Here is a 23725-nt window from a genome sequence, read left to right as displayed (position 1 = left end):
CCCCATATATGAAATTCACTAACAATGTATCATTTTTCAAATACTTGTTTACGAATACATATATATAATTACGATTTCCTAACAATTAACTTCCAATTAAAATCAATTTAAAATTTGTAACCTCTCCAAAAAATATTAAAACAATAACATGTTCACCATGAAACAAGTAAAAACAACATCCAATGAAAAAAAAACCTTAAAAATTATAATTTATATGTTGAAAAACACAAATAAACGCAATTTTCACATAATTTTCATAAATATTGTTGAATTTGCACTAGGTTGGTCGGCTTTTGGACGACGCAATCGAAATTGCGACCTGAAATGCGACAGAAACTGTGACGAAAATGACACGATTTTTTGTGTTTTATATTATGGGCTAAACAACATTGATGGACGCAACGACATGGAAATTTTCACGCAATTTCGACGCAATACTCGCGACTCAAAATGGCGAAACGCACATATGGTCCTAAATGTGCCGGACTTCTCAAATTTTTGCAATTTCGGCGCAATTTCCATGCAATTTCTCGAAATTTTAAACCTTGCCATGGGCTTACACACTTTTCCATTACAAGGGCATGTAAAAAAAAATTCACTGTGACGTCAGTCTTTTAACCGAAAGCAGAAAAAAGATAAAAGTCCATGCCTTAAAAACAGTTCTTCAATCTGAGACAGATTTCAACCGAGGACTCGTTTTCTCTTCAATCTTGGTGTTATTAACATTTAGATATGCCTTAAAAGAAAAAGATTCCTTCGTTCATGCCAACATTGATTATATCTTTGTAACAAAATATACCGTATACGTCAAGAGTCCAAGTCTAGTATTTTTGGGTATATAGCTTCAATAAGCATTATAATTAACCACAATTAGTCATAGCTATAAAAAAAAAAAAAAAATAAATAAATAAATAAATAAATAAAAATCCATCAAGAACAAAGTCTGTGTTAATGTCTGGACAAAAGAAGATGATTCCAAAATAACCATTAGTGATGACACAAAATCTTCACGATTTATCTCATGACTTTTAACTAATGCTTTGAGATTATCGCTCACAATGGTCAATTATAAAATAAAAATGTGTATTTCACGCTCCAAACAAAAATACTCATTTACCTTCTTCAAGGACTTAACTTGAGTGGCAAAGCTTCTTGAATGTGAAGTGACCTCTGCAAGAGGGCGATGGTTCAATCTTTAAAAAATGCAACGTTTAAAGATTATAGCTTTATACTTAAATATTCAGTGTAATTGATGATATGACGTGTGATGTAAAATTGAATTATTCAAAAAAACAAAAAAAAATACTCATTTCAATAAAAAATTTATTCTCAATCACAAGTTCACACATCTTTTTTTTTTCTTCCTATCATTAGCAATTCTCTTTCCAAAAACAAAATAAATTTCATATCCCCCTCCATTCGTGAAATTAAATTTATTTTCCTTGCTTAACCAAATTCATGATCCAATTTTGTGATAGTTCATTGAGGCAACGATCATGGGCAAGGTTTTTTTTTTCTGTTTTTTGTTCTTGTTGCTGTTTACCTTATCTGCCTTTGCAACAATACACCACTGAGCCATGTCCAAATCTTCTAAGAAACCCATCCCATTTCAGGTTTAACCCGGCGCTGGAATCCCCAGCCGATTTGGCAGGATCGCTTTGGTGAGCCATATCTCCCGGTTGAACAGTGTTTCCATGAACGCCTCGTTGATCTCCCGGCGTACGTGTTGCACTCCGTAAATGTGTGAATGAAACAGTAATTGTAGCTTGAGAAAAATGTTTGAAGTTAATGAAGTTCACTTGTGAAATTTTAATGAACTTTGTTTGGAAGTAATAATCCGAGCTCGTGATGAGTTGTTTATGAGCTCTGAATAAGAATTTTAGGAATATGATCGTTGATTTTGTTGTTAGGTAATTAACCGAATAAGGTCGGGTCTCCATTGGTAGGTAGAGAGCCGTGTTCAACCTTAAATCATGCCGAAGTCCTTTACTGCCTCGGAATTCGCAGGGGTTATGCTAATCAACCTCTCAATGCACTAATTAACCCACCCTAACTAACTCCCCAAGAGTTTATGTAGTGTCGTTCGCACGATAAGGAGAACTGGTTCAATCATTGGAGAGTATCTCCGGTTGACTATATATAAGGCCGTCATCGGAAAGAAACTCAGAACTATTTCTCTTCGCTACGGCAAGTTCACAGAATTCCACCCTTAACCCTTTTCTATTGGTTTCAACAAGGCATAGGGAGTTTATATTGCATTAAAAACACCGGTACACACATTTTCTTGTCCACATATATATAAATAGAGTTCGGATACAAATACAGCCATTAGGTGCAGATAAAAGTAATTGTCATAAAGTGCTCAACAAACAATAAACTTTCAATATAAATAGAAGGTTTTTTTTTTCCTTCATGATATGTGTGTAAGCAGTGAAGATGATTTTCAGGATTCTGCAATAGACAAGGTTGGCTTGGGTGGAATGTCAATTGACAGAACACTTCCTTCCAACATCTCAACGACCTTACTCATCGACGGCCGATCCGAAGGAATAGTCTGAACGCACCACAAACCGACCAGAATCATCTTTCTCGCGATCTCCTCGTCTTCTGAGTTGCCTATTATCTCTTCTCCGAGCTCCAGTTTGTCACTCCTTCCAAATTGAGTATGAATCCAATGAGGGAAATATATTTCGCTCGTTCGAGAAACTCCGGCGTCGATGTTCTTCCGTCCACCAACCATCTCAAGGACCATCATTCCATAGCTATACACGTCGGACTTGTAAGAAACCCTTCCAAAGTTTCTGCAGTACACTTCGGGCGCAATGTATCCATATGTACCTCTCGCTCCCTTCATGGATACAACACTGTCCTCTCTCTGGCCCAGTTTGGCTAGCCCGAAATCTGAGATCTTAGGACAGAAATCATTGTCCAAAAGAATGTTGTGAGGCTTTATGTCGAAATGCAGAATCGTAATGGTACAGCCTCGATGCAGATACTCTAGCCCTCGCGCGATGCCCATCGAGATCTCATACAACGTTTTCCAAGGAAGACGATTCTCGGCGAGCAAGGACGACTCTTGACTGAAGATGAACTTGTCCAAGGAGCCGTTAGGCAAGTACTCGTAAATCAAAGCTCTTTTATTTCTTTCGTAGCAAAAGCCGAGAAGTGTGACTACGTTGATGTGATAAGTTCTGCCAATGCTAGCAACTTCATTGATGAATTCTTCTCCATTGCTCTTCTTTGACTCTTTCAAGACTTTAACGGCCACGAGTGTCTTGTCCGGTAACTTCCCTTTGTAGACAGCTCCGTAACCTCCTTGGCCTATTTTTTCAGAGAAGGCTCTCGTCATTTTTCGAATGCTGGAGTAAGAGTACCTCTTCGGTGCAAATGATCCATGACTCCTCATGAAATCTTCAACATTGAAGAGATCGTCATTTTTAGCCTTCAAACAAGCGACTTTCTTTGAGAATAAATATATGATCACGGTTGAGGTCAGCACAATCGCAGAGAGACCAGCTGATATCCCTATACACATTGAAAACTTTAATTAAGAGGATGAATTTCATTTGAAAAAAGAAGGAATAAATAATGTGTCTCAATAAACATAAGGAGAACAACAATAACTCAATATGCGTGTAGCACAAATGCAAATAAAAGTTGGGCTCAAGTTTTATAGTTGGTACCTATAATCAAGTTCTGCTTCGTTGACAACGATCCTGCATTGGCAGTAGGGATTGCTGAAATATAGTTTTAAGTGATTGTTAGCACAATATATATTGCTGCTTGACTTATCAAATGCACTGTGATTTTTTAAATAGACTGATTTTATTGTTTTCGAAATACAATTTTGCTAGAGTATATGAGGCTTAAAGTCAATTAGATGAGGAAATAGTCGAATGATGAAAAAGCAGTTTCCTGAGATCGATTTACATTTGAGAATTTCAGGGTAACACCTAAGCTTCACCACACACATGTGTGAGTATGATTGCATACCTAAATAATATAATACTCTTCACCAGATCATGTGTTTATAATACTCAACTTCAAAAGTGTGTGAGTGAATATCAAGACCGTGTTTTTAACGACTAAAAAAGTCTATGTTCCTGTGACTTTGGTGAAACATGATTGGTAAAGGATGACAATTGTTTGAGTTGACGTACATGTGCGTGTATTTAAACGCATATCACTGTTCTGTAGTTCTGTCAAAGCTCAATTTAAATCAGAGTCCAAAATTGAATATGAGACAAAAAAAAAAAAATACAGTGACATACCCATAGAGCCGTTGCAGAACACTCCAAGCGTTGGCGTCTTGCAGAAGCACAAAACTTCGGTGGAATTCGAATCGTAGCCACAAACTCCGCTGAGCGAAGCGCACGACTTACAGAATTCGATATCGACTTTGTAATGCAAATGGAATCCTTCTCTCACCACCTGACTGATCGACGACGAATTCCCAACAATCCAGAATTGACTTTGCTGAATAGGGACAGTCAAGCTCGAACAAATTCCGATTTCAGTCTCTCCTTTGTCTATCAAAACATACCCGTTCTCGTGAGTGGATCCATTGGGACACGTGAAGTAGCTCCCAAGGAAGAGGCTGGATTTTTTTGAGCAATCGTAGTAAAACTGAATGTCTCCAGAGTCTGGCGCGTATTCAAACTGTTTTATGTCGAAGATAGAGTTGCCGAACAGCGGAGAGCAGATTCCGTTCCATAAGTCAGCTCTTGCGATTCTGAGGGTCTGAGCTGTGTTGTTGATGCTCAAGACTCGGTACGTGACGTTGCCGATGTCTATGGTGGTGGTGTTTAGGCTGCAATTGAGCTTCAGATGAGGATAGCCACATCGTTGAGGTCTAGAGTTGCCCCAGAAAGGAAATTCGATGTCTGTTAAGTTTCCACATGAAAACTTGGAGGTACTGCACTTTGAGAACCAGTCTACGCTTAAACATAGTGGAAAGTAATTGAGGAAAATTATCAAAAGAAGAGCATATGGCTGTGGAAATGGCCTGGAGTTCATTCCCAAATTCGAGGATGGAAGGGAAGGCCTTTGTTTTACTTTGATATGCATCTTATGCAGAATTATTGGTTCACTACTTTACAATTATCTTATGGTTGGTGGCGTATTTAATACACTGAACTTATATTTATGAAAAAATCAATTGATATTTTTTTTATTAAACATAAGAAAATTTTAAAGGCATAATAACTATATGCAAAAAAGATTGGGCGGAAACATCTTTGCAACTTGCTTCTAAAATGAATTACAACTGTAGACTTGTAAGTAAACGGATCACAAAAAAGTCGTGTGGTGGGGTTATGTGTAATGAATTATCACAAGGCTGACCGAGTCCTCGTTGGGGATTGACACTGACAAGTTGAAGTAAGTCTAGTATCGTCTCAGCTAAGGCAAAAAAGATTGGACGGAAACATCTTTGCAACTTGCTTCTAAAATGAATTACAACTGTAGACTTGTAAGTAAACAGATCACAAAAAAGTCGTGTGGTGGGGTTAAGTGTAATGAATTATCACAAAGCTGACCGAGTCCTCATACAGTGGGGATTGACACTGACAAGTTGAAATAAGTCTAGTATCGTCTCAGCTAAGGCGATATTCTGATCCTAATTAGAACCACTCCAATGGCTTGTAATCCTGTATCAGTTGCAGTATTCAACTTCTAACCAATCATACTAACTGAATTATACTAATTACAATAATGCCATCTTGACTAATATAGCTGAGCTGTCACGCCACCTCAGCTGTGTACTCTATCAGTACCAGATGATCATGGTAGGAACAAAGACACTGTTAATTTTATGTACCAGTATTACGACACAGTCGAGTCTTACATGTATTTTGTTTTCATTGTAGAATCTTCGGCAAGGCGTAAACTGGCTATAGGTATGCATCTATTAGAAAAAATGTTGGTAATTCGGTTCATGGTCGTTTTCCTTTCTATTGAATAATGTTTGAAAATTTTCTCAACAGGAACATCTGTAGCTTTGTTTGGTTTAATCACTATCTCGATTTTGATTGCCTACGCAATTAAGAAAGAAAAGTTTATGTTTTGGAAGAGAGACGACCAGAACAAGTTTAATGTGGAAGCTTTCATCAAGAGCTCAGAGTCATTTTCCCCAAAGAGATATACTTACTCAAGCGTGAAAAAGATGACGAATTCTTTCTCTGAAGAGATAGGCAAAGGCGGATTCGGTTGCGTGTACAAAGGCCAGCTCGGGGACGGTCGTCCTGTGGCCGTAAAAGTTCTGAACGACATCCAATCAAACGGAGAAGATTTCATCAACGAAGTTGCAAGTATCGGCAACACTTCTCATGTTAACATAGTCACGCTAATCGGATTCTGCTACGGAAGAGCTAAAAGAGCTTTGATCTACGAGTTCATGCCCAACGGATCTCTAGACAAGTTCATATTCAGGGAAAAATCGACACATGAACAACGTACCTTAGAGTGGAAGACTCTGTTCGAAATCGCGATCGGCGTTGCTCGAGGACTCGAGTACTTGCACCGCGGATGTAAGACCAGGATTTTGCATTTCGACATAAAGCCCCAAAACATTCTTTTGGATCTGAATTTCTGCCCCAAGATTTCGGATTTTGGGCTCGCCAAGCTGTGGCTGAGGAAAGAGAGCGTCATGTCAACCATCGAAGCTCGAGGCACCGCCGGTTATATCGCGCCGGAGGTCTTCAATCTGAACTACGGCGGTGTATCTCACAAATCCGACGCGTATAGTTTCGGAATGTTGGTTCTTGAGATGGTCGGAGGAAGAAAGAATTTCGACTCCGGGGCGAATCAGACCAGCGAAGCTTATTATCCGCATTGGATTTACAAGCACAGCATAGAGCTGGGAAAAGACTTAACTGCCCTTGAAGTCACCACAGACGAAGAGAATGAAATGTGTAGAAAGATGGTTTTGGTGGGGTTTTGGTGCATCCAAACCAATCCGGAAGATCGGCCATCGATGAGTAGAGTGGTTGAGATGTTTGAGGGAATAGTTAAATCCATCGATATTCCACCGAAACCCTTTTTATATTCTCCGGCTGTGTCTCCTCAACAATCCTCTATAGCACTTTGAAATCCTCTGTTTTTAGATACACTAGTCGCAGCCACGCGCTTTGCGCGAGTAATTTATAGTATTTATAATAATTTAAGTAAGTAAGTTAATAGAAGTAAATGTATTGTTATTATTGTTGAAGTATAAAATGAACTAATGAACGATATATAAATTTATCAATCATTTTGCTCCATTATATTTTGTATATGAATCCTGTTAATGCCTGAAAATGGATCAACACGAAAACAGGTCCGCGGTTCGGTCTAGGGCCGGACCCTATGATCGCGCGGTGGTCGAACGGGTTGGAGTTTTCCTTTCTCTTGGACGGGTCGGGATGTCGCCCCCCTTGCCCTTAGTAAGGCCGAGACATTTCTTTCCTTGTCCTCGGCGGGGCTGGGATTTTTCCTTCCTTGCCCATTGCAGGGAAGTGGTTTTCCTGGCCCTTGGCAGGGCGGGGGGGTCCAGCTCGCCTGGGGTGTCGAGCTCGTCTGGGGGTCGAGCTCGCCTGGGGGGGTCGAGCTCGCCTGGGGGTCGGGCCTGCCAGGGGTTCGAACTCGCCTGGAGGTCGACCTCGCCTGGAGGTCGACCTCGCCTGGAGGTCGATCTCGCCTGGAGGTCGAGGTCGACCCGAGCTCGACTGGGGGGTCGAGCTCGCCTGGAGGTCGAGCTCGCCTGGAGGGCGAGCCTGGCCTGGGGGTCGAGCTCGCCTGGAGGACGAGCCTGGCCTGGGGGTCGAGCCTGGCCTGGAGGGTCGAGCTTGCCTGGAGGTCGAGCTCGCCTGTAGGTCGAGCTCGCCTGGGGGTCGAGCTCGCCTGGAGGTCGAGCTCGTCTTGGGGGGTCGAGCCTTGCCTGGAGGTCGAGCCTCGCCTGGGGGTCGAGCTCGCCTGGGGGGTCGAGCTCGCCTGGAGGTCGAGCCTGGCCTGGAGGGCGAGCCTGGTTGGGAGTCCAGCTCGCCTGGGGGGTCCAGCTCGCCTGAGGGTCGAGCCTGGGGGGGTCCAGCTCGCCTGGAGGTCGAGCCTGGGAGGGTCCAGCTCGTCTGGGGGGTCCAGCTCGCCTGGGGGTCGAGCCTACCAGGGGGTCGAGCTCGCCTGGAGGTCGAGCCTGCCTAGAGGTCGAGGTCGACCCGAGCTCGCCTGGAGGTCGAGCTCGTATGGAGGTCGAGCTCGCCTGGAGGGCGAGCCTGGCCTGGGGGTCGAGCTCGCCTGGAGGTCGAGCCAGGCCTGGAGGGTCGAGCTCGCCTGGATGTCGAGCTCGCCTGGAGGTCGAGCCTGGCCTGGAGGTCGAGCCTAGCCTGGAGGGTCGAGCTCGCCTGGATGTCGACCTCGCCTGGAGGTCGAGCCTGGCCTGGGGGGTCGAGCTCGCCTGGGGGGGTCGAACTCGCCTGGAGGTCGAGCTCGCCTGGGGGGGTCGAGCCTGGCCTGGAGGTCGAGCCTCGTCTGGGGGGTCGAGCTCGCTTGGGGGTCGAGCTTGCGTGGAGGTCGAGCTCGCCTGGGGGTCGAGCTCGCCTGGGGGTCGAGCTCGCCTGGAGGTCGAGCTCGCCTGGGGGGGTCGAGCTCGCCTGGAGGTCGAGCTCGACCCGAGCTCACCTGGGGGGTCGAGATCGACCCGAGCTCACCTGGGGGGTCGAGCTCGCCTGGGGGGTCGAGCTCGCCTGGGAGGTCGAGCTCGTTTGGAGGTCGAGCCTGTCTGGAGGTCGAGCCTGGCTTGGAGGTCGAGCTCGCCTGTGGGTCGAGCTCGCCTGTGGGTCGAGCTCGCCTGGAGGTCGAGCCTGGCCTGGATGTCAAGCTCGCCTGGAGGTCGAGCTTCGCCTAGGGGGGTCGATCTTGCCTGGCGGTCGAGCTCGCCTTGGGGGTCGAGCTTCGCTTGGGGGGTCCAGCTCGCTTGTGGGTCGAGCTCGCCTGGGGTCGAGGTCGACTCAAGCTCGACTTGGGGGGGTCGAGCTCCCCTAGAGGTCGAGCTCGCCTGGGGGTCGAGCTCGCCTGGGGGGCTCGAGATTCGCCTAGGGGGGTCCAGCTCGCCTGGGGGTCGAGCTCGCCTGGGGGGTTCAGCTCGCCTGGGGGTCGAGCTCGCCTGTAGGTCGAGCTTCGCCTGGGGGGTCGAGCTCGCCTGGGAGGTCGAGCTTCGCCTGGGTGGTCGAGCTCGACCCGAGCTCGCCTGGGGGGGGTCGAGCTCGCCTGGAGGTCGAGCTTGTCTGGAGGTCGAGCTCGCCTGGGGGGTCGAGCTCGCCTGGGAGGTCGAGCTCGTTTGGAGGTCGAGCCTGCCTAGAGGTCGAGCCTGGCTTGGAGGTCGAGCTCGCCTGGGGGGTCGAGCTCGCCTGTGGATCGAGCTCGCTTGGAGGTCGAGCCTCGCCTGGAGGTCGAGCTCGCTTGGAGGTCGAGTTTGCCTGGAGGTCGAGCTTCGCCTGGGGGGGTCGAGCTCGCCTGGCGGTCGAGCTCGCCTTGGGGGTCGAGCTTCGCCTGTTGGTCCAGCTCGCCTGGGGGGTCCAGCTCGCCTTGGGGGTCGAGCTCGCCTCTGGGTCGAGCTCGCCTGGGGGGTCCAGCTCGCCTGAAGGTCGAGCTCGCATGGGGGTAGAGCTCGCCTGGGGGGTCGAGCTCGCCTGGGGGTCGAGCTCGTCTGGACGTCGAGCTCGCCTGGGGGTCGAGCTCGCCTTGGAGGTCGAGCCTGGCCTGGAGGTCGAGCTCGCCTGGGGGTCGAGCCTGCCAGGGGGTCGAGCTCGCCTGGAGGTCGAGCCTGCCTGGAGGTCGAGCTCGCCGGGGGGATCGAGCTCGACTGGGGGATCGAGCTCGCCTGGGGGGTCGAGCTCGCCTGGACGTCGAGCCTGGCCTGGAGGTTCGAATCAACTGTTCTAGCTCAAGCAGAGATTCGAATCCATGTCACTGGATTAAAGCTCTTGCACAACGCCTACGAATCGGTAGATTGAGTAACTAAATCAGGTTAAAGAATTACACATATTCATAAAACTGAGAGCAAATTTCCAAACTTTTCAATTTCAAAAACCTAAAATACATAAAAAAAAAAAAAAAGAAAAAAAAAAGAAACGCTCGCAATTACAACAAATTCCAAGAAATTAGCCAAAGGAATACTCTACGAGCTTAATTGCAACCTCCTCATTCGACTGAATGTTAGCACCTAAAATCAAACAAATAATAATTGATTAGACAAAACAAAAACCAAAACCAAAAATACAAAAAAGTTGCGAAACAGAGAATTTGAAAACGAACCAAGGTAGATCTCCCCGAACGATCCGCTTCCGATCTTGCGACCGAGTCGGAACTTGCCTCCGACTCGAGGCTCCATAGCCAATAAAAAATAATGCAAAAATGTAAAGAAAAAAAATCCCCGAAGACGATTGCAAAGAAGCAGAGAGAGAGCTCAGGAGAAGAAAATTGAAAACCCAAGCATATCCTAAAATTTCTTACAACTATAGTGGACTCTGACAGCGATCCTGAGCACATAAATAAAAAAAGTCAAAATTACCACTAAATATGTTGGCAAGAAATAGAAGAAAAATTCAAAGTTTCCATTACCTCAACACGAACTGACCAGCCTTCCTCTCAACTTCCCTTCCCGGATTCACGCTGAAATCTTCGAGAATCAACAAACCCAAGAAAAAACAAAAAGTTATACCCTAGAATTTTATCTTTGAAATTCGAGTAGTGAAGAAGAAAAAAAAAACTGTGAGCCCTTACCTTGGACGAGGTAGGCAGAGGAATTTCCGATCATCTTCCTCCATTTTTCCGGCGAGATTCACCTCTCTCTCTCTCTCAATTTCTCTCACTCGGCTTTTCTCTCTCTCTCTCATCGCTTTGCTCTCTCTTTCTCCTGTGTATTTTATTTTTTTTAAAGAGCCCGATTAACGAGAGAGAGAGAGAGGGAAGATGGATCAGTAGAAGATGAATCGATTTATTGAAAATATCGAGAAAAGTAGAAGTGAAGCAGTCAATAAAATTGCAAATAAAAAAAAAAACCAAAATAGCGCCGCCACGTGTCACGCAGGCAGCGTCCGACGTGGCAACACCAGGATGAAAGTTGGGGAAGAGTTCCTCTTTATTATCTATGTTATATATATATATATATATATATATATATATATATATATATATATATATAAACTCTTATTATGTTTTGAATCTTGAATGTGTTTGTGTGTGTAAAGAAACTGTATCTCCAAACTCAATCATTGTACCGGGACTGCTTCACGGGGTTGTGCGATTTATGAGTTTGAGCTCTGAGGTGATCCATTATGTTGATGGAAAACTTGTGTTGTAAGAGTACTGATTGGTAAATTACTTTTATAATAACAAAAAATTAGAAAAATAGCCAACTTAAACGTTTGATATTACTAAATAACCAAGGTTTGATAAATATTAGGTAAATAGTCATAAATGATGACGTGGTTTAAAATGGCAGTAGCTATTTACTTAATATTTACTAGAGGTGAAACTGGATCGCTTCGGTTCGGTTTTTGACATTTTTAGTATCCGAATCCGAATTTTCGGTTTTTAAAAACTCGGTCCAGTATCCGGTCCAATTTAGTCTAAAACCGAAATTCGGTTATCCGAATATTCGGTTATCTGGTTTCTTAAATCCAGTATCCAGTCCAGTATCCAATTTTTAAAATTCGGTTATCCAGTTTGTAAAATTTCAGATCCAGTTTAATATCCAGTTTTATAAAATAGATATCCAGTTTCTAAAATCCAAATCCGGTTTGTAAAAATTCAAAAAACGAGTACAAACGACTATTATAAAGCTCCAAAATGACAATACATGATCTAAAACCGAGCAAAAAAATAAAATTCAAAAGGACACTCGTCTCCAACTACATGCACATGTAAATATCATAATTTAAAATTAAAATTACAACCCTCATGATCATAATAAACCATACAACAATTGAATTTGTATGTTACCTTTATAGATCACGTAATCAAGTTGTAGTAACAGTAGGAGTTGATATATGAGAAGTTTGTTCTTCTATGACAACTTGACCATCATATGTTAATAATAATGACATAAATTTAAAATAAATTTGTTTTAATAAACAAACAAATGAATATGTCAAATAAAATATCAAATTAATTATCTTACCCGAAACAACTTGCTTAGAATCATTTAGTGCTTCCACTTTATCCATGTATTCTCGCAATACAACAGGATCAAGTCTTTTTTTTAATATATATTTATTTTTAATTAAAAAAATCGGTTAAATAACCGATATCCAGATTTTCCCAAAATCAAATCCGATATCCGGTCCAGTTTTGTAAACTGGATCGGTTATCCGAATCCGAATTTCGGTTAGCTGACGTGGCTCCAAATTTCGGTTTCGGTTCGGTTTGGATATCGGTTTTATCCGATTTTCGGTTCGATTTTGTACAGCCGTTTGTAAATATATAAAATTGGCTATTTACCTAATATTTACCAAACCTTGTCTATTTAGCAATTCCCAACGTTTAAGTTGACAACTTTGCTAAATTACCTTTATAATAACTCAAGAGAAAGTTTTTCCCTGAAAAATAGATAAGAATACTGATTGGTAAATTACTTTTATAATAACTGTAGTTAATATAAACAGATTTAAAGATTGTTTAACCATTGATATGAACAGGCCCGACCATGCCGTAGGCAACTTAGGCAGTTAGACGTCATTGTGCCTAGCACTTGGGCATACGGACCGGAAGGACATCGAAATTCCGATTCCTTTCGGTCGCCAGGTTCTTATGGAAGGCTTCCTTCCGTCCTTGATGGTCGGCAGAAAGAACGAATTTCGTACGTACAGCGGAAGGCAATGGAATGGCGCGGAACTCCTGCCTTCCGCTTGTCTTGCAACTTTTGATGTTTTTTTTTTAATTTTGGCCGTTGTATTTGTGGCTATTGCAAATCCAACGGCCACAAATGAGTCAGATTGTGTAAGTGAACGTTGGACTGATTTCAACAGCCAAAAATTGTAACGTTGCCTCATTATATTTTTTTTAACTCGTTTTTGTCATTCTCCTATATATTACACTCATTCATAACATTTCTTCACACCTCACAATACAATCTTCTCATACTCTCTTCTACTACTCAAAATCTCATAAAACTTTCTCAAATATTAATTTATATTATTTATTTTTCATATGTATTTTTCATAAATATTTTTCATATGTATTTTTCCTATATAATTTTCAAATATATTTTTAGTATATAGTTTTAATTTTAAAAAAATGTCTGAATCTCATCATCGAAGTTCCTCACGAGCAAGTTCTTCAAACCAATGATTTAAATGCCGGCGATTTTCTTCGATAATCGCCAGCAAAGCCGTTTTCGGACAGTCAACGGTGGGAGAAAGCCTTGATGTCGTTTTTTCACTTTCTGTCGTTCGAATTTCACCGAAAACGACATGTCATTTCCACACTAAATGACCGGTCGTTTTTGGTGTGTTTAAAGACTAAACTCAGCAAATATGTCACGACATTTAGAGATTTTCGGAGAAAACGGCGAGGAAGAGACGATTATCGGACCAGATATTCAAGCTGAGACGACCTCAAGTTTTCGGCGACTTTTGACGAGTGTCGTTGCTAATCAGCGACAATCGGACAAGCTCAAGGTGATTTCCACAAAATATCGGCGACGATTGGAGAAAATCGACGAGATTTGTTTAAAAAAAATCGAAGAAGAGAGAGAGAGAGAGAGAGAGGAATGTATGTTATGTTTCTTGTCTCTGTAAAAAAAAATGGTGGAGAAGAAATGATGAAGAAGAAGATAAAATGGGTGAGAAAACGATGAGAGAGATAAAGTAGGCTGAGAAAATGAGTTTGTACTTTGTAAGCTTTTTCGAAAAATAATTGTTTTTAATGAATAAATAAGTAATATTAGTGTAGCTGTGTACTACCGTAACAGTTTTTTAAATTTGACGGTACAAGTTCTAGTATCACAATCATTGCTATTGCTTTTGAGTGGGAAGAGAGAGAGAGAGAGAGAGAGAGTTGACAAGAGGGAGATAGAGTTTTTTTTAATTTGACCGTAGAAGTAATATTAGTTTGTTATTTTCCACACACGTTCCCATATTTCCAATACATCCTTTCATATTTTCAATGAATCTACACTCTAGTACAATTACACTACCCTACATAAAATATATTATATTATATATTATTATGTATTAATAATATCAAAAGTAAAAAAATCATAAACAATGGATATTATTGATTGAAAATATTATTTGTATTTTTTCAAATGAACACATATTTAGAAACGCATATATAAATTAATTTATAACTTTATTTATTTGTTCACTGGATACTCCATCGATAAGTCTGGTATTTGTCGGTAAACTCCGTCGGCAACGGTAAGTTCATACATACATAAATTATTTTAAAGGTATAATATATACATCGTCATAAAGTTTTAAAATAAATATCATACATATATATTAAGTATCATATATTTTACAAATTTAAAATTGAAGATATATATATATATATATATATATATATGTATATTTTTAATATATTATGCCACATTTTTTCCGTTCGGTTTTCCGTCGGCTTGTCGATTATCCATCGAAAACAGCATATCAGTTGCCATTTTCCACATTATTTCCGTTCGATTTTTCGTCAGTGTGTCGATTTTTCGTAAATCAAGAGGCTTGAAACGGCAATGAAAATGGCATTTGAAACCTTGCTTCAAACACCCTACCGCCCGAAGATCCACAACCAACTCACGAGTCTCCCGTGAATCAATACCCTCAAAATTGAATTGGTTTATCGCAATTTTTGAATTACGAAAACACCGAGTACAACCCAACCCAAGTACCATCAACTTCTTACGTACCTTCAAGTTACCATCAAACCAAAAGTCAATTCAACCAAATATCTCCATATGTTCCGAATAATCCACCACCATATTATCCATATACCTATTATATATACACAACCTCAACATCCACCACAACCTTATTATCCACAACAACAACCTTATTATTCTCAACCCCAACCACAATATCAAGATCCATACCAAGTGTACCAAGAGCAATTACAAAATTATGAAAATCAAATCGACGAAGAGGATGAGGAGGAGGAACACTCACCGTCACCATCATCATCGCCACCACCACCACCACCACGAGGAGGAAGAAGACCTAGCTCCACAACATAAAGGAGACCCGCCACCCCCCAAAAAAAGATCGAGATCTAAGATGTTGCAATAATTTGAAGAAATTGGTGAAGGGGATGATAAAGCGGGAAAATGTGGAAAAATAGTGAAAGCTAGCAACAACAAACACGGGACTTCATCGTTAATACACCACTACAAGAATTTCACTTCATCCGAAGTTCACCAGGTAACTTCTTACGATCCCGTCGAGTTTAGGAGAGAAGTTGTTAATTACATTGTTTCCACAAACCAATCATTTAGTCATGTAGAATCCGAGGGATTTCTTAAATTCATATATTATTTAGTCTATAATATTCAAATGATTAAGATGACTCAATTACGAAGAGACATACTTAAATTTTTTCGTGAAGAAACTAAAAAAATGAAATCCATATTTGTGTCGGGAGCGTTTAGTGTAGCTTTAACTTCAGACATATGGTCGGGCAATAGTAAGATGGATTTCATGAGTGTGGTAATTCACAACATAGACGACTCATGGAATTTATGCAAAAGAATCATAGCTTTTAAGATAATTGAGACAGGCCACACGGTCGATAGCATCCTACAAATCCTACTTCGAGTGATGGAAGAGTGGCGTATACATGATAGAATAATATCCATAACTTTAGACAATGCCACAAGTAACAACACCATGGTTAGAGGCTTAAGACGAGAGATACCTTGTGAGGACAACCTTATACATCAAAGGTGTGCAACTCATATTATAAACCTCATAGTCAAAGCCGGTTCCGAAACCTATGACCCGTGAATTGCCAAAATTAGGGACATCATTGTCTGGGTCAATAGTTCCCACCCTAGAGTAGATGAGTTGAAGAGACGTGCTTTTATTAAATGGCCAAAATGAGAAGACTTTCCATCTTGACAATAGAATTAGGTGGAATTCAACGTACTTAATGTTAAGGAACTTTTTTTCTTCGGGTTATTACGAGGTCATAGTACAATTTGTCAACCATACGGGTAATGCTAACATAATCGAGGACGACATTGCTATAGCTAAAGTTTTTTGTGAGTTCATTCACCTTTTCTATGATGAAACTTGTGCATTATCTGCTATATATACACCTACTTCGCATTTAGCAATTCGTAGCATAACAAAAATAGTACACCACCTTCATGATGTGAACCATTTTCCACTTTTTCAACCATGCATTATAGCCATGAAAGAAAAGTATAATAAATATTGGGGTCCAGGCAAAATTCCTTTTCTATACGGCTCTGGGTGCAGTTTAGACCCACAAATCAAATTTGAAGGATATATGAACTTTTGCAATATTTAGTGGATATGACTGGTGAAAATTACATTTTAAGCAATCACGCCAGAGTCATGGAAGGTTTTTATTATTTTTTCAGGACCTATCAATCAAGGACTGGACCACAACCCGAGCCGAGTCCACCACGCAACCAATCCACAAGCACATGCATGTGTTCAACAACTATATCGACACGCACGAGGTGTGCATAGATCTCCAAGTCCATTGTCATCTTCCTCAAGAACATCTCAAGAGTTGGCCAGCAATGAGGAAATCGCACTATCCAACACGTCCTGGTTTGTTTCCATGCAACAAGATACACTTGACGTCATAGCTTGGTGGAGGTAACGAGAAAACATGTTTTCCATCTTGTCAAGAATAGCTCGTGACATACTCTAGATACATGTCTCGAATGTTTCATCCGATGCCTCGTAGCTCTGGTCGCATTATCGAAGATAAAAGATGTAGTCTAGCTCCTGAAATGGTGGAGGTATTAACTATTGAAAAAGATTGGTTCTACATGATAGACGAGCTCAAGAGATGTTTGTTAACTTCGATGTCGTGGATGGTTTCGATTTAGATCTTTCAAGTTTGAACATTGATGATTAGATTTATATTTGTAACTTTGAATAATTATGAATATAAATAAAGGTACTCTTTCCTCTACCGACCCTCGGAGAGGTTTTAAGGATGCCGTTTTCAATACATTACATTTTATTTTTCACTTTTACATTTTAGTCATTATTTAAAAAAATACTACAGTTTAATCCTTTAAAATTGTATTGATTTTAATTATTATTTTTTAATGTATGGAAGTGAAAATTTCCGCCAATGTAATGGAAATTTCCGTTCCATTGTCAGTGGAATTCCGGTCAACATTGAAAGGAATAATTCCTTCCAGTCAAAATCGAAATTCCATGCCTAATGGTAATGGATTTCCGTTTCCTACCAAATGCCCAAGTTTACTAGCGACGTTCCCTTAATTTGATGACTTTCCCGTTGAACAATAATATTTGGCTTTGTTCCAAGAAATAAAAAAAGCTATTTGTATAGTGGAAACGTCAAGCTAAATAGCCATAACGACCAAATTATGTCTTGTCGGAAAAAAATTTGGGGTATGAAAAAAAAGAGTAAAAATGATAATTTTTTTCACAAGAAAATATGGGAAAATCGTAATTTGATAGCGTCACGATATTTAGGTATCAGGTATTGTTTGAGACACCGATGGACATTATTTATTTATTTATCAAAAAAATTGTATTTGATCTACAATAAGAATTATGGTTGAATTTTTTTTTTAAAAAGCTTAATATTTTATTTTCGCCTAATACCTCAAAATGTATTAAGCCAGCCTGGATATGAATATATAAAATGAAAAAGTTGACATCTCATTTAATTACAATTATAATTATAATTATTTATATCTAAATAATTTTGTATGTATTTAGTAAAGAAAATAAATTTAATTATTAAATAAAAATGAATTTACTTTTTTATTTTGTAATGATTCATCAAAGGAAAAAAAAAGATTATATGAATATGTGAAATATAAAATTAAAAAAGTGTTAGGGCGTGTTAGGTATCTAGCTTAAATAGCCTCCTATTTTAAAATTATAGCTCAACTATTAACATATTTAGGAAAGTAACCAATTTGTTCTAATAACATTCCAATATTCCAATAATACCCTTAAGAGTTGTTATTATTAACTGTCAGAGTAAATAATATTAACGGTAACAAGAAAAATGGTAAATCTCATTACCCGTAACAAGAACAATAGTAAATCTTATTAACTAGTAACAAGAACAACAATAAATCTGATTAACTTTCATTTCCGCCGTCTCCGGTGCCGGAATCCGAGTTTTCATCAAAGTTTCAAACAGTGAAATCTCAACCCTACCTTCAAACGGTCGGATCTGTGCAGCCGCAAGACTCGCCGATGTTCGAGATTATTTCCAGAGGAGGATCGTCACGGTCAATCGAATTAACCTTCACAGTAAATTTGATTAACTATCACAGTTAATATGCATAACTGAACTTACGACCTTCGGACGGCCGGATCGGCGCAATCGCGAGACTCGCCGATGTTCGAAATCGTTTTCGGAAGAAGTACGTCACAGTTTATCAGATTAACTGTGACAGTTCATCAGATTAACTCTGACAGACAGTTAATCAGATTAACTGTGACAGTTAATCCGATTAACTGTCGAACGAAAAACCCTAGAATCTGAAATCGAACCTCCACCGCCGGCCCTGCCTTCGAGTTCGACACGCGATTTAACTCTGAATTCGACGACCCGAGCGACAACCACGTCGGAATCAACCTCAGAACCACCGGTAAGGAGAACCGGTGCGAGCTTCTCCGGAAGGGACACGAGGCGGTGGCGATCGAGTCTGGAGCTCCTTCTTCGGCGCCGATGACGGCGAGTCTCCGGCGAAGATCCGGTAGATCGCAAAGGAAGATTGTGGTGTGGTGTTTGGGTGTGGATGTGATGTTTGAGTGTAGATGTGGTGTTTGTGTGTAGTATTTGGATGTTTTGAGTGTTTGAGCGTGAGAGAGAATAATATTTTTGAGACTTTTATCAATGTTGACTATCTTTTAAAATAAATTGATAATTTGACTACTATTTTAATCTCCTAGCTGTTAGATAATAATATATTTATGTAAAAAGTTCCTATGAATCATTTCAGTCGCAAGATGTTCACAACCATATTATTACGCTGCAAAATTATTTCAAAGGCTCGTTACATTGAATGATTCACGTGTGATTATTAGTGCCAATGGACCTAATAATCCAGCCATTATATATTGTAATTACTAATAATAATAATAATAAAAGGAACTGTGGTGATACGGCTATATTACTTGTGACTCAATTAAGAGTTACAAACCATTATCATTCTGATACTACTGGTGTACTGTATCCAATACTAGAAAGCAATAAAATAGCAACAAATATTAAGGACAAAATATCCTTCTCATTCCTTTTAAAGTGATTACAAACTCGGTATATATAAGTAATACCTAAGGTAGGGTCATTACATACCCTTCCTAAATAATATCATAACTACATCTTATACTGATAATTAATAATGAAAATACTAAAAGTAAAATAACGGAGTAGTACCACATTCTTGTATGTGCTCCCTCACTCTCTCCATTTGTCTATAGAACTTTCCAAGTTATATCTACACTTAAACCAAAGCACGACTTATAAAGGACTACGTATTTAACATTTCAGCTCTGATCCCAAAAAATCACCTGTGACCCAACCAGAACCGAAACCGTAAATAACCAATCCCTTTTAACTAGAGCCCGTTCCTCCGCTCGGAGAGTTAATTCCGTCGCTGGTCGGAGTCTCGGCGGTGAGCCTTCCCATCTTCTTCTGCAGATCAGCCAACGGGTCCTTTGTCGACGCCACACTAACTTTCGAGCTCTTCTTTCTCTCGACCTTCCCTTTGGGGCTCTTCTTTCCGTCTCCGAGCTTGAGCTCCAATCTGTAGAGCGTGAAATTTCCACAGTCGCTGACCTCGTACTCGAAGAGATGCCATTCGTGAAGGCTCGAAGGCTGTGGATCCATGAAATACGACCTCTTGTGTCCCCCGAATTCCTTCATGATCTGCTTCCTCGACTCGTGCCAGCCACGGCCGTCGTAATCGGGAAGTGACCTCTGTTTCTTGCTCCCGGTCTCGTTAGCCCTTTTCGGCTTGTCGAAGAACAGCCATTCTCTGATGCTTTCGCCTTCTAGGAGAGCAACGTCGAACAGCTCTGTAACATGGCCGATAAGCAATCAGTAGGAATTTTTTTTTTTTTTAAATGTAACTCATTGCAACACGAATACGAAGCAAACGTAGAGTTACATCGAGCAGAATGGTTTAGCCCCTAAGTCATTCGCACTAGAACCGCCAGAAACTAGTTTTAGGGGAAGCCAAGTATTAAAAAAAAAATAATAATAGAAAGAACTTGTGATAGATAATAGATAGATAGACACCGAGCGGAACGCAAGATCTCGGTAGCATAAGCCTGTTTGTTCATGAATTGTTACTTCGTTAGATAGCTATTGTTTTAGGAATATCACCAAATAGATATGGTGAATCTACTTTGTTCTTGACTAATCATTTGACTATGTTAATTCAAATTTGAATGTGACCAGGCTTTTCTAACTAAATTTCTAAGTAGCTATAAATGTCCTATTTATGTTTGGGGGACAATTTTACACCTTAATTGGTCCAAGTAGACCATTCAAGCATCCGAGAAGAATTCTTATTGAAATGACCATCCAATAGTTTACACTAAGGCCAAACAGAGTGTTGAAAATAATCCTGAAAAGGATAGTTTGCACTTTAGACAGACAAGAACTAATATTTTATGGACAAGCTGTAGAATGGTTCTTAATCATAAAGGTACTAAAAGGGGTCTAATTTTTTTTTTTTTTTTTTCATATGAAACAGATAAATAAAAACATAAACAATAAAAAAAATAAAAGCTGATAAAGGCTTTACCAGAAGCATTCCACGGGCATTTTGAATAAGCAGCTCCATCGCAGCGAGGAATTCCGACCTCTTTTCCTTGCAGCTTCAAACGAAGAGCGGCGAATAAAGTACCGTCCTTCACAACAAGACCGCCCGGGCGTGCCACGGGGATTACACCGGGAAGGCCTTCGTTTAAGGCCAGGACAGCGTGGCAACTACTGCAATAGTCTTGGCACGCGCTCAATCCCTGTGCCGGCCGAGAACAGTCCCAGAGAGCGCATATCGGCCCCAAGAAAGCCGAGGGCGGAGGAGAAATGTCCGGCTGGACGTCCCGAAAAGCCTCGGCGCCACGATCGGCCTCGAATTCTCGGTACTGAACAAACTCGTGATTCTCCGCTTGAGCGATGAGATCGGGGAAATCGGAAGCAATGTCTCCTTGGAACTCGGAGAATCCGGGAAAAGTGTGGTCATTGAGTCCCTTCGCGTCAAAAATGTCCTGTTGAGTCGAGTCACGCATCGCATTAGGGCCCACATCAAATTTTACTGAAAAAAGATAAAGACTTTTGAGTTTTTACCTCGGAGAATATGGAACTTTCGGAGTGGAAGTTTTCGTAATGAGCTAGTGGCTCGTGCTCGGGTTTAGGTTGCGAAAGGTCTCCCAATGGACTGGTCGCATCGTCTTCCAAATCGTATACATGCAAAAGACGAGCGATCTCCTCCGAAAATCCAAGACTACCACCCTACTCAGAAACCCAAACCAAAAACGGAAACAAATCCCGATTTCTAAACATTTGCGATATCACACAAAACAGCCGAGATTGTTTATCCCCAACAAATAAAATAAAAACATACAATCAAGGAAGACGCAGGGGAAGGTTCGGCGAGCTCGGTTTTCCATTCTCGGAGCATCTGATTGACTTGTTCCTCGAGAACAGAAACGTCGTCGGCTCGGTAGTCCTTTCTTGCCGATTCGAGATTCAAGAACAGTCTCTGAAGATCATCGACATGATTCTTCGTCTTCTCCTTAAGATTCTGGTGAGACGCACTCTCGCACTTGTTTTTAGTATCCTTAGGCATGTTTTCACTACGACAAGCATTTCCAATTATTATTTTTGATTATTTGAAAACATCAATTCCGTGGAAAGAGCTAGAGATAATAATAATATAGCAGAATAATCATAATCGGAAACTAAATAAGTCGTCAGATATTATACAGAAAACTGGCGATCCAAGTCAATATCCATGGGAGAGAAGTCGAACATCAGAGATTTGTTGACCGAATACAAGCATGAGAAGCGATTTCGAAAGCGAAAGAAAAGGGCATACTAATCCGAATTGAAGAAAGATGTCATAAGTTCGATCCGTTTGTACCTTTAGTCTCTCGAAGCAACAGAGCGGTCGATTGAAGAAGATGCGATTACCACGAACGAAGGTTCGAGCGAGAGAAATCGACCTCTTCAACCCAAGTACTAAGAAACCGATGACAAATTTGAGGAAATATTTTTTTTTTATTATTATCTTTTTTTTTTTTACACAAATTTTTTTATACAATTTCGTATTTTGTGACCTTCTTGTAACTCCTCCGAATATTTTAAAGGAAAGAGAAAATATGATTAAAAAAATATACTAAATTACAAATTTGGTTTACAAGGCAAAATGTTTAGAAATTGGAAAATTGTGATCTTTTGCATCACTCTTTTATATGGAACTCGGAGATCAGCCAACGGGTCCTTTGTCCTTTGTTTACAAGGCAAAATGTTTAGAAATTGGAAAATTGTTATTATATATATATATATATATATATATATAATAACAATAAGTCTTAAGGTTTTTATTAGAAAATTGATATACCACCCAAAAATACAAACATCAAATATCTTACGGTTAATAATAGATCTCAAGGCAACAAAGATTCACGATTAGATTCGATTGAACGGTGTAAACTTTCGACGAATGAAAAATCGATTACACTTAACTTCGAGCACTTTTTTTTACTCTTTCACAAAACCTCCGAAATTTGGGTAAACCAAAGCACTCGAAGACCACCTAGAAAAAATTGTCGAGTGCCTGCACCGCCAAAATATCAACTGAAAACTCGAACTACAAATCCGACAAATGAAGCACTCATATCCGGGACAACAAAACCATGAAAAAACTATGGAAAAAGCCTCAAAGCCAAAACACATTAAAATTGATAATAGAACAACCAAATTGTAATCACTCAAAATTCAACAATGGCAGAGGAACCCACACCGCAAACAAGAAATGAATACGGGATTGACGAGAATAACGGTCAATACCAAATCACCCATGTAGAGTGCGATCTTTACTTCCGATGGACATTTGAAGTCGGCAGCCTGGGAGCCGCCAAACTATACCGTCGTGGACAACGACAGTGTCATAAGGCATCGATCAAAGATGATGTGTCGCATCAGTCCTCGGCTAATGATCGTCGGCGTCGATGATGGCCATCAAGGCGAAGAGCTAAACATAGCCTAACTCATCAAAAAAAAAAAAATTTGTGGTCGAGGTTGATCGACCAAGACACCGCTCCACCTCGCCAAATAAAATAAAAACAAATCCAAAAATCCAAAATTTTTATTTAAATACGAGACATTTTTAAGAGGAAAAGTTCGAAGGGGTCTAAAATAAAGGGCACACAATGTTATTTCTTCACTTTTTTGTTAGTTAATAAAATGAAAAAAAAAAAAAAAAAAAAAAACAACAACAACAACAACTGCTGTCGTACGGGGGCTTAAACGACATATAAAGGGAATTTAATCG

The 23725-nt window shown here is 40.6% G+C and overlaps 3 protein-coding genes across 4 annotated transcripts; 1 reads left to right on the top strand and 2 right to left on the bottom strand.

Moving 5' to 3' along the window:
• Positions 1-2242: 2242 nt before the first annotated feature.
• On the bottom strand, positions 2243-5440 carry LOC149406909 (LEAF RUST 10 DISEASE-RESISTANCE LOCUS RECEPTOR-LIKE PROTEIN KINASE-like 2.4). The gene is made up of 3 exons (XM_089609822.1): positions 4272-5440; positions 3684-3737; positions 2243-3525 (listed from the first exon to the last, which is right to left on the bottom strand). Exons 1-3 carry the CDS (start codon positions 5065-5067, stop codon positions 2444-2446), a joined length of 1932 nt encoding a protein of 643 aa, XP_089465948.1. The 5' UTR covers positions 5068-5440; the 3' UTR covers positions 2243-2443.
• Positions 5441-5772: 332 nt separating this feature from the next.
• LOC149406908 (LEAF RUST 10 DISEASE-RESISTANCE LOCUS RECEPTOR-LIKE PROTEIN KINASE-like 2.4) lies at positions 5773-7099 on the top strand. Its single transcript, XM_089609831.1, has 3 exons — positions 5773-5786; positions 5868-5897; positions 5985-7099. Exon 3 carries the CDS (start codon positions 6059-6061, stop codon positions 7085-7087), a length of 1029 nt encoding a protein of 342 aa, XP_089465957.1. The 5' UTR covers positions 5773-5786; positions 5868-5897; positions 5985-6058; the 3' UTR covers positions 7088-7099.
• Positions 7100-19427: 12328 nt separating this feature from the next.
• On the bottom strand, positions 19428-22443 carry LOC149406907 (transcription factor VOZ1-like). 2 transcript variants are annotated; one of them, XM_089609802.1, is made up of 5 exons: positions 22313-22443; positions 21794-22025; positions 21517-21681; positions 20972-21440; positions 19428-20237 (listed from the first exon to the last, which is right to left on the bottom strand). In XM_089609802.1, exons 2-5 carry the CDS (start codon positions 22016-22018, stop codon positions 19774-19776), a joined length of 1323 nt encoding a protein of 440 aa, XP_089465928.1. In that variant the 5' UTR covers positions 22019-22025; positions 22313-22443; the 3' UTR covers positions 19428-19773. The 2 variants fall into 2 exon arrangements, with proteins under 2 accessions (XP_089465928.1, XP_089465934.1); XM_089609808.1 differs by having other exon boundaries at positions 20972-21437.
• Between the last annotated feature and the right edge of the window lie 1282 nt (positions 22444-23725).

Source organism: Urtica dioica, chromosome 1, assembly GCF_054948205.1.
Source record: "Urtica dioica subsp. dioica isolate 48M chromosome 1, U.dioica_male_clone48M_v1_H2, whole genome shotgun sequence".
NCBI lineage: Eukaryota > Viridiplantae > Streptophyta > Magnoliopsida > Rosales > Urticaceae > Urtica > Urtica dioica.
Note: the sequence above shows the minus strand (reverse complement) of the source record. Positions and strands in the feature narration are given on the sequence as shown.

Bases quoted from the DNA above. Each gene is read 5' to 3' on its own strand.
- LOC149406909 (XM_089609822.1), bottom strand. From the start codon at position 5,067: ATGCATATCAAAGTAAAACAAAGGCCTTCCCTTCCATCCTCGAATTTG. The intron at 3,738-4,271 runs GTATGTCACTGT...ACTATATTTCAG, and splicing joins GTTCTGCAACGGCTCTATGG to CAATCCCTACTGCCAATGCA. The intron at 3,526-3,683 runs GTACCAACTATA...CAATGTGTATAG, and splicing joins GAAGCAGAACTTGATTATAG to GGATATCAGCTGGTCTCTCT.
- LOC149406907 (XM_089609802.1), bottom strand. From the start codon at position 22,018: ATGCCTAAGGATACTAAAAACAAGTGCGAGAGTGCGTCTCACCAGAAT. The intron at 21,682-21,793 runs GTATGTTTTTAT...GTTTCTGAGTAG, and splicing joins CCCCTGCGTCTTCCTTGATT to GGTGGTAGTCTTGGATTTTC. The intron at 20,238-20,971 runs GTAAAGCCTTTA...GCCATGTTACAG, and splicing joins ATGCCCGTGGAATGCTTCTG to AGCTGTTCGACGTTGCTCTC.
- LOC149406908 (XM_089609831.1), top strand. From the start codon at position 6,059: ATGTTTTGGAAGAGAGACGACCAGAACAAGTTTAATGTGGAAGCTTTC.